The sequence below is a fragment of the Gasterosteus aculeatus genome, chromosome 20, assembly GCF_964276395.1.
Source record: "Gasterosteus aculeatus chromosome 20, fGasAcu3.hap1.1, whole genome shotgun sequence".
In the NCBI taxonomy this organism is placed as follows: Eukaryota; Metazoa; Chordata; class Actinopteri; order Perciformes; family Gasterosteidae; genus Gasterosteus; species Gasterosteus aculeatus.
The window spans coordinates 7,297,243-7,308,001 of NC_135707.1; the positions used below are offsets into that span (position 1 = coordinate 7,297,243).

The 10,759-nt window shown below is 49.8% G+C and overlaps 1 protein-coding gene across 1 annotated transcript; it reads left to right on the top strand.

Annotated features, from left to right (window-relative positions):
* Positions 1–760: 760 nt before the first annotated feature.
* On the top strand, positions 761–7,421 carry LOC120811004 (uncharacterized). The gene is made up of 6 exons (XM_040166074.2): positions 761–1,307; positions 2,966–3,324; positions 3,402–3,477; positions 3,846–3,924; positions 4,252–4,426; positions 4,532–7,421. The coding sequence occupies exons 2-6, from the start codon at positions 2,968–2,970 to the stop codon at positions 5,081–5,083; spliced, it is 1,239 nt and encodes a 412-aa protein (XP_040022008.2). The 5' UTR covers positions 761–1,307; positions 2,966–2,967; the 3' UTR covers positions 5,084–7,421.
* Positions 7,422–10,759: the final 3,338 nt, after the last annotated feature.

The following is a 10,759-nucleotide window of genomic DNA, read 5'->3' on the forward strand; positions in this document are numbered from 1 at the left end:
TTTGTGTTTGTGTTTAACGATTAGTCATCGTACTTCAGAAAACAGAGCCACGGCAATGTAATATTTCATAAAATATTACATTTCTTATCAAGTAAAAAAAATCTAACCCCTATCTTTTGTCACTGCGTTTGGAAACGTTTGGTGATGTTTGTGTCACAAACTTGGTAAGTCGGTTAAACAGCTGATTAAAATACAGAAAAACTGCATTGGTTACGTGCAAATAAATATATAACAACATATTTTAAGTGAGCATTATATTAGCTGAGATATCTCAGATAGGGTTAAAGAATTATCTTGTAATAATAGGTCGACCTATTCCTGGCAATGTCGCAAAGCCATGTGACCGGCCTGCTCCGGAAAATTTCACGTTTTGAATATTTGCCCATATAGGAGTGAGGAACAGGCTTATTGATGGCTGATCAATCTTTACATTATACATCTACTGTGTGATGACATATGCATTATGCTACTTCTGATTCTTCTACTCACATATCCTGTTTGTATACTGTGTGACTAATAAAGGATTATTTGTATGTTGTCTGATCTTACATCTAGAAGAGCCTTATTTGCAGCAAAGGAGGGAACCAATGAGGAGTGCAGTAGCATTACTTAGATATGAAAGTTGAATTGTGTCATTGAGTCAGATAGCATGTTGTGGATTAACTGCATCCGTGTGATCCATGTGAGAGAGCTCTATTTCACTATAATCACATGTAAGGGTCAACGGCATGGTGTGTGTGGGGGGGTGAAGGGGGGTGAGGGGGGTCTCTTGACACGAGGCCATTTGTTAAGTCTGTTTTTCAGTAAGAACACCGCGGATGAGATGGGATCTGACCGACTCCTCTGGCTGAAGATCCGCCAGTTTACACCCGCTTGCTGTAGTGGAGCAGCCCCCTCCCCACCGACACCATGCACACGGGCGACACATGAGTGGGCGGGACCCTGAGTGCCCCGGTCGCTGTCCAATCAGCGGCCGGCTGAGCGATCACTGGCCGGGAGGCTCGGCCAATGGCGCGCGACACCGCTGGGCAGGCGGCCAATAGAATGCGCGCAAAACGTGGGCACGTGGATCCGCGCACATGCTAGCGCCCGTAAACCGCCGAGAGAGAAAGAGCTAGCAAATACACAAACCGAGTGTGTGTCAGCGTGTGAGAGGGAGGGACAGACCGAGAAGCCGAGGCCGGACGCCCCAATGCTGCTCTCGTATTGACCGATCTGCCCCATCAAGATAGGAGATAGAGCCGGAAAGCATCTTTTTTTTTCTTCTGGCTGCTGTTGTGTGTGTTTTCTATCCTACGCCGCTGAAGGTGAGCATTTCCTCTAACACAACCCTTCTTTGTATTGTTTTTGTTTCAACGTTTCATAAAGTTGTTCAGCTTGTGCCTGGAGGAATTTCCTGTGTCGCTGTATCCTGTATACGTGCTACTCAGTTATAGTCACGAGCTGCTGCTTCTTCTTCTTCTTCTTTTCACGTGGCGTTTCTTCTAACTAGAACTGGTTGTTGTGTCATTCATTGTGACGATCGCCGTTGTTCTTTCATAATGGCAGATCGTTGTGATCAAAACCTGTTCTTGGTCTGTATTTGTTATTTACTTTGAGGTCATGCGCTTCTATTCTGTTGCATCTTTGTCTCACTTCGTAAGAATCGTGCTGTGTGTGTGTGTGTGTGTGTGTGTGTGTGTGTGTGTGTGTGTGTGTGTGTGAGTGAGTGTGTGTGAGAGAGAGTTCGTGGGAATCGTACTGCGATGACACACCGAGACCAACACCTGAGACGCAGCCTCATACGGTCCCTGCATACCTGTGCAGCCCGTACCGACAAATGCACCATCACACCCACTCGACCTCCACCCACCCCATCCACCATAGCCTTTTTTTGGAGGGGGGGGGGGGTAGTAATAAACACCACATTTTTGCAGCTCACTCGTACAGATGCATACAAACAGGTTTTAGGAGGTCGCGGTTGGCCCGAGGAGATCTCGTCCTCCAAACACTAACAACATGTAACTGGAGTGTTGGAAAAGCAACAAAAAAAAGCGTCCCGGATCGTTTTTAAATGTTCCATCTCCTGAAAATCGGACGTTTCTCTGGACTCGCCAGTGTGTCCACGTTGCGATAAAATGTGGTCCTGTCTTTTGCGTGATTTTAGACTTTATTTTTCTCATTGATAATAATGGTGTTGTTGTGTGTACCCGTGTATTCACGTGACACCTCCAACCCCCCCCCACCTCCCGTTACTGTGTTTGTGGGATCAAAGACCAGCAGGCACTAGGAGATTACACACACAGAGCAAAAAGGGAAAGATGAAAGCATGAGAGGCACATGGCCGCAGATGCAAAGTGTAAAATGTGAGTAAGTAAGAGAGGAGGAGGAGGAGGAGAAGGGTTTGGTCTGTGGAAGACGAAAGGAAGGGCAGAGCACCGGGCGTGTGTGCATAACGAAACAGGATGAGCTGAAGGGAGAGCAGGGAGCGATGAGAGGCATACAGAAATACACCCGTAGAGGAAGAGGTTTGTGCGTGTTTGTGAATTCGAGGGGGGGGGGGGGGATGGAGAGCAAACCCGAGACAGGGAGGAGGGGCTAGAGAGATCACCGGAGGCAGAGCGAGAGAGAGAGGGAGCCTATTCTGATTTCACTACTCGCTCCCATCCCCCTCACGTTTACGCTCCCTTCCAGTCTCCGATCTCCTCAATGGGAGCCAGACATGCACTACCATTGTGCGCCCACTGCTTACCCCCCAGTCCCACTTTGCAACATGTTAAACTAGGGCACTGGTATAGCCACCATTTTGAGCAATTGGGGTTATTATTTTTGGGAGGGAGAATTGCCAAAGCAGTTCTTTGCTATTTTGTTTCACAAGTCTTCACATTTTGTCCGTTTCGGTGCTTCACCCTGCTGGTTTCCGGAGTGTTTATCCCAATAGTTCACCGTTAAAACGACCTGGACCCTCTGGTTTCTGCCCGGACAGCAATGCAGTCCCAGGGCAGCACGTCGTCCCAGCCGTCCTTCGATTCCCAGAGCTCGAGCGACAGCCCCCTGTTCAGCGACTCGGAGCAGGCCGAGGACGACACGGACGTCTTCCTGACCGACAGCTCTTCCTCGGCCATCATCGGCGAGGTGTCCGGGGCCGCGGCCGACGGAGACGGAGGGCCGGGGAGTCCCGCGTCCAAGTGGGCGTGCGATGACTTCACGGATAAAGAGGAAGAGGAGGCCTACAGGTCGAAAGGCGGCGGCGGCGGAGGCAAGGCAGCTCGCGTCGGTTCGGACCAGGCGGATCCCACAAGCCACGTCCCCAAGTCACAGGGAGACCTGCTGTTCGCTCAGAAGGTAAGGGACCGGCGAGAAGATTCAGATGGCGAGGCCTGGCGGCTCGGGAGTAATCTATCTCCCTCTTCCTCTGCCAGTGTGCTGAGCTGCAGGGTTTCGTCAGGCCGATGCTGGAGCTGCTGAACGGACTGAAGAGGGGCCGGTTCGATCGAGGTGAGAGGACCTCATGGGTCCACGTGAGCTGCGCGGCCCGTTTAGATAGAGAGCGTTTCCTTTTGTGCGGCGGTTCGTAATGACGCAGCCAGTTGATGGAGTCCAAAGTGCAGTTTGTGTGTGTGTGTGTGTGTGTGTGTGTGTGAGAGAGAGAAAAGAGACAGTCTTGTGGCTGACTCATCAGCTCAATCAGAGTTTGCTGATATCAAAAGTGAAAGGGATGCGTGTGTGCGTGTGTGCGTGTGTGTGTGTCTGTGTGTGTCTCATAGAGGAAGGAGAGCTTATTGGTCTGCATGTGCATCTTTTGGTGAGTATGGAGTCTCTCTGCACTAATGCTGACTGGGGGGGTTTATGTATTTGGTCGGCAGGTCTGAGTAGTTTCCAGCAGAGCGTCGCCATGGATCGAATCCAGAGGATTGTGGGTGTTTTACAGAGACCCAACAGCGGGTAAGATGTTGTCCACGTCGTCCCACCATCCGCCCTCAGTGTTTCTTTTACTCACTGGGCGCTGCGCCGTATTCAGATTGTTAGCATGCAAGTGATCATTCATTTGGCGTAAGTAAGGATCGGTGGAGCAGTTTTCCATTGCAAGCCTCGTGTCCTGCTCCGTGTTTTACTGAACCGTGCTTAAGGGAGGTGCACAGCTGCAAAGAAACTCCGAACTTGAGGAGAAACTGTATCACGATTTCTTCCAACGCCATGACACAATAGAATGAATGACACCGCTCACTTAATTCAAATGTGTGGTGTGTTTTTTCTTGTGTGTGTTTGTAGGGAGAAGTACCTGAACACTCTCCTCCAGGTGGAGGTGATGCTGAAGCTTTGGTTCCCTCAGATCCACGCTCAGGCTGCATCTGCGGCCGCCGCCCCCTCCGCCGCCCCCCTCCACAACGCGCCTCGCTCCCTCCCCCCTCACAAGCACAGGGATCAGTCGCACATTCCCGTCAAGGTGAGATCACACGTGCGCCAGTGTGCGTAATTGCGCACACGCGTCAAGATCTTCACAAATTGAATGTCGCGTTAACTCGAGTTCTCCTCCTGCTCTTTTTCCCAGAAGCGCAGACTCAGCTGGACGGACGCGGACTCTCCCGCTCCCTCCCCCGCGCTGCCCGCGTGCGCTCGGATCGGCGCGGAAGTGAAGAGGGCGAAGGCGGGCCGCGACGAAAGGGACGCCTCCCCGTCGCCCGCTGCGGATCAAAATTCCGCGGCCGGCGACGACCAGCGGGGCCCAGGCGGAAAAGGCAGCGAGGAACTCGGCGAGCGATCGAAATACAAAGCAGGCCAAAGCTCCGAGCCGAGCCTGACGTGGGTCCACGTCGCCCCCATCCCGTCCCCGGGAAAGGCCTGCGCGTCACGTGAGAGCGCGGCGGCGGGTGACGGTGAAAAGCGGCCCGTCGCTCCGGTCCTGCCGCTCAGGAGGAGGGGCACTCCGGAGACGCAGGACAGCGCCGTCTCTTCCACCACGCACTACAAGCACGCGCAAAATCTGAAGAAGCCAATCCGGTGCCAAAGCCAGACTATCACTGGACAAGAGCGCGAGAGCGCCGAGAAAGCGCCCCAAGTCCCGCTGGCGCCTTTGCCAGAGGCGTGCCCCGCCCCCCTGTAGACCCGATGTAACACTGGGCTAAAGCTGCTTTTTTTTTTTTTTCTAACGCTGAATGCCTGTGATTTATAAATGCATCAAGGGGTGGAAAGAATTCTAGGCAAGGCGTGTATGGGCCGTAAAAAAAAAGCCCTCCTTGAAACCACAGTTGCTGCCATTATTTCAAAAGCCAGGAACGCATCGTCTTTTTTAAAATAAATTGAACCAATAGATCTGAAGACCACAGTTGCATAATAATTCAAACGTGCACAAATGCAGTTGTGGTTTAGGGGAAAGGAAAGAACACCGAATTCTGAGAGGGTGTTTTACTGCTTATTGAGCAGTGATGGTTGGGGAGGTTTTGAAGAACTACGAGGAGCAAACGATTGTTTCTCCTCGGCATGAAGGCAATCACTGTATTAAGAGAGGACGGTTTCTACAGACGTCTGACCTGAGGGACTCAATCGATACCCAAAATATTTCAACATCTTTTTGTCTGTCGCGACGCTGGTCTTCGGGCAGGAGACCCGTTTGACGTTGCCTTCTCCTGTAGATAGAATTGAGGCATCCGGCCTATTTGAAGTTATTACGAATCTCGTAGCTAGAAATGAGAAAAATCCAGTGGACAGAATGCAGCATTATACTGTACGTGTGTCGTCTGTTTGACCATGTGAGACTGGATGAAAACAAAAAAAAAGTGATGATGATGATCCACTCACGAATGTAATCAACACCTGTTTGGGCACCTCGGCATCGAGAGGCGCATCGTCACGGCAATCGGATCAGACTCCTCTGCCTGGTTCCACCGCAGAGCGAACTGACCAGCAATCAGTGTCGGACAGATCTAGTTAGTAAACTAACCAGAAGAAGAAAAAACAAACAACCCAGATCACTCAAAGACATGTGGCTCTCGAGTCCCACTGTTAATTTATTCACTTGTTGATCGGACACTGCGTTTTATTTATTGTTTGTATTTATTGATCGGGCAGCTCAATATTGCCTGCTGTGCGCTCGCACAGTTTGGCCCACACTTGTTTTGAGGGGATCTGGGGGGGGATGCCGTCAACTGTTTTTTATTGCTATCAAAAAGGGGGCGGGGGGTAAAAAAATGAAGGAAGCGGAAATGCTACGTTTGGACTGTTGGACTACTGTGCCTTTTTTTTTTTTTTTTTTTTTTTTCAACCAAATGTGTTGTTCAGAAAAGCATTTGGTGCTTTCAGTGCATTCATACTGCGATTTGATTGTTTTGCTTGACTTTCACAAAACCAGTACGCGTTCCAATCATGAAAGCCTGCATGTAGTCGTTTTCCTTCAAAACGCAGCAGCCAGACCGACACCAACAAAGGGACCTGGCGTCCAGCTGTAGTATTCAGACATACCGAGGACCCCCCCCCCCCCCCCCCCCCCCCCTCCACACACACACACACACGCACACCAACGGCAGTGGCTGCTGTTTGTCCTGCGGTGCTGTAGCGTGTAGCGTGTAGCGGTCTTCCCTGATCAACAGAGGACCAGGCTGCGCCGCATGTGAAGCCGGTGCCCTTGAAGACTCGCAAAACAGAAAACCTAAATTGTAAGGGAGGAAATCTTTGTGTGCACCACCGTCTACTGCTGCTATTGTTGTCGTTTTTGATTCCAGTTCCAACGTTTGAGAGGAGGAATCCGCTTACGTTATTCTTCTAAATGTAGGCGGGGGTTTTAGCGATGTGACTATTGCAAAAGTATTGTAAATATTGAGACTAAAATATTTTTTAAATTTTGGTATGATGGGTTCATACACTATTTACAGAAGGGGGGATCAACGTACCTGTCTCCTCCAAAAATAAGTGAACACCGAGCCACTGGCCGCCTCCATTTTACTGCCCGTGTGTGTGGAGGCTGGAGGGAAACGGCTCGTCTCACCCCGTCTCACCCCGTCCCACCTCCCAACACGACGGTACCATGTGCCGGATTCTCCACCAGAAGCTTCGGGGTTTTTTTTTATATGGTTACAGAGTGACAGAGAAACCAATTGCACTTCTTTTACATTGTTTGTGTCCTATTTCCATGTTTTCTACTGCACTGACCACTGCTGATTGGTCTGGAATACTACTTCTCGTTTGTTTTAGCTGCTTCGACTGTAAAAGCTGACCGTAGTTCCCTCCTCGCCTCCCCTCCCCCAACCCTGCTGCATCCGTCTGCCCTTCCCCTCCCTCCCTCCCTCATCTCCCCTCAATCCCGTTTATTATCTTTTCTATCAGGAACTAAACTCTTGTCTCTTTTTCTCTCGACTCATCTGGACATGATTTTACTCGTACACTTTTTCAACAATGATGAACAGGGGGAAAAAAAAGAACTTTTAATAAATGACACATTTTCAAAAGCTGACGTGTCCGTGTTGTTGTGCTCGTCTGGTGAACGTTTACACGTTTGCCCTTCTTTCTAATATGCGACGCCGTGGCTGAGACCCGTGTTTGGGTCGGCGGCTCCTGTCAAACAGATGTGAGTCTCAGTGGGGTGCAGATTTACAGACCTTACATTTTGAGACTACAGTCTCAGTAATCTGACTGGGGGGTTAGAGGAGGCGGGGCTCATCCTCCAACCAGCTGCCTCTCCAGAGAGCAACACGGCCTTCGTGTGTGTTGTTTGTTCCATGAGATCACAATGAGGAAAGGCCTCCTGTAGGTGGTAGAGAAGAGCCGGGCACCGTCGGGTCTGTGATGGAATATTGGCACCGCAACACAAAAAAACGGGCTGAAATCTGATCCCACGTGCAGTCATTTTAGCCCCCCTAAAAAAAAAGTATGTATATTAAAAGGGGTCAAATGTAATCCTCACCCAGCGCCTGTGCGCTTGTACTACTTCCATCCGGTCAATGTGTTGCCAGGTATTTGTAGACAAAACACAATAGATTATAGAATAGACATGATTGACAATTAAACTTATTCTATTTTTTTTTTTAAAGGAAAACATTGCCAATGTTTTTACAGTTTTGTATCGGTTTAAACGCACGTATTTGGGTTCTGGATTTATAGTCTCCCCCAAAAAATGATTTGCTCTGGACGGGTAGAAAACCGTCACTTCATCTGACATTTTATGGACTAAAGAATAAAAAAAGAAATGCTGGAACCTTCACATCCACAGACACACAAGCACATGGGCACAACATTGGCACATTTTCAGAGGGTGTGGTTTGGTTTCTCCCTCCTCAGACATGAAGTCAGCAACACGCAAACACACACGCACACGCGTGTGCCACTCCCCTCTGCACGCACTGACTGGCTGATTTGGTGATGGGCCTTTCTCTGACACACCGACTGTGGGCTACGTTATGACAACAGAGACCGCCTCCCCATCCCTCCTCCCCTCTGCCTCCCTCTCAGCCCCCCCTTGTATCTATGCAGTTTTTAGCAGAGCAGCACTTGCCCTCCACACACCCCGCTCCACCCTCCCCCTCCTCTGGAGGATGTAAGAGAGGGGCAATAGCAAAAGGACATGAGGAGGATGTGTGGAGGGCAAAGGGAGGAGACGTGACCTCACTCTGGGGTTTTTTTTGGGAGCATGAAGGACATTTTTGTTTTCACCACTTGTTTTCAATAATATTTTTCTCTTTTCAGCGGCCACCTCATTAGTTTGGATTTAATGTGTTTTTTTCAGTTTCCGCTTCCTACAAATTGAAATGTATATAAATAAATAAAAAGTTGAATTCTTCTACTACATTACAGCCAAGTTACCTGCGTCTGTATGGTTTCGCCGCATAGATGCGGGGGGATTGTTATCGCATCACAAACGTGTCTGAGTATTTAACCAGCTTGCGTTGGATTAACTGTCGTTGTGTGGGTGTTGTGTGTGTGCGTGCATCAATTGGATTGCACAGAATGAACCTATTGCCCCTTTCGTCCCTCGTGTGTAGGTTTCTCCCTCCGCTCCCAAGTCTCCTTATTGGCCGTAACAGGTTAATGATTTAATGGTGTCAGTCCTGCCGCGTGCGCTACGTGCGCGATGGAGGGGAATGACACAATGAGTGAGGCTCTCCCCCATACACCCCCCCCCCCCCCCAACCCCCCAACCACACACACTCGCTGCACTCCAGCAGGACTCACGTGAGGTGCAGCCCAACCGTGACTTCTGCAACTACACACGTTTGTGCACACAAAGAGTCCCGAGGGGCGTTTTAGTGCAAACGAGTCCCCCGAAACCGCCGCGATGTCTATTCAAATTGCACCGTGGCGAGTGGACGGAAATCGGGGGTTACTTGGGCGTCACATCTGCCTCGTTGGAGCAGAGGGGGGGTGGGGGGGTCCTCGATGTGCCGTGTTAAGACGCCGCTCTGCCCAGCGTCCGTGGTGCCCACCGGGAGGTCACGCGGTGAAGACCGGGCACGCAAAGACCGCGTTCTTTAAAGGACGCGGTCTTTGTAGGACGCGCGTGCCTCTCCGGACATTGTGCGCGATCGTTGGGGCGCGGCCGAGCTGCAGGCAAATTAGGTCCTCGTCCGTTTCTGTGGCCTGAATGTGTTCAGCGGGAGCCGGCTGGTGATGACGCCATCGCACGCGCATGCTCAATTATTCAAGTGCACACCAGCCGCACCGAGGAGGGGATAACAAAACCAAAACTCGGCCAAAGTGTGGGTTTGGAATCAAACTAAAGTGAGAGGTCAAAGCGTTTACTTTTACACGGTAGTACACAGTTTGGGCTCTAGGGACAGCACACACACACACACTGAGGTCCTGGCAGCCCATGTGTGTGTGTGTGTGTGCGTGTGTGTGAAGTAAAGACCCCTGGGATTATATATTGCAAGATGATTTGCAGCCAATGTCAGATAAAATGAAACAAAACTGGGTCAGCGTGTTGAAATGTATCATAACCAAACACTTGATGAGTCCAAAAACTGCGTAAAGGAACATGAGGAACGTCTTTAATGAGGTGATAAATTACGCTTTTATGTAATATTCACTCAATCGTTGCAATAGTGAACATTAATACACCCGACACCACATCGTTATGTAGTAGGTTGAGGAGGAAATTGTTCGGCAAATGAGAGTAAACACAGTAAGTGTGACTCAACAATTGGTTCTTTGCCAAAAGTGGACGTGGAAAAAATACAGAATAAAAGCCTGCTGGTCACTCGACACCGGTTTCAAATCATTAAACAGGACATTTGTTAAATAATGTTTGCAAACAGGAGACAGAATTGACACACATACAAGCCAATAAGGTGTCCTGAACAGAGAGGTTTTGCTCACGTACAACGATCTCATTATACGAGCACCCTCATGCTCTTTATCCTGAGACACACATCTGACCATCACGAGACACCGAGTGGCCTTCTGGACACCGGTCACACACGTCACACAGATTTCATACATCTCTGACCATCATGAGACACCGAGTGGTCGGACCTCTCATCCCAGCTGACGCGTCACACCCAGATACCATGGTACAAATACAGACACAGTCTTGTCTTCTTTTGTCCCCCTTCCAATTATGACCTTATTGCAGTTTTTCCAACAGCATACCACCCCACGCCCCCATGATGCTGAATTACACTTATTTTAGCTGCAGGGATAAATGGTGCAAGAGCATCTGTGTGTGTGTGTTTTCATGAAATATCTGTGGTATTGTCACATTATGTGCTGAGGTGTCATTGCATAAAAGAGTTGGCTGCAGAGAGACGGGCAGACAGGGCGTGAGGTGCCAACGAGGTGGTTGCAGTCGGGC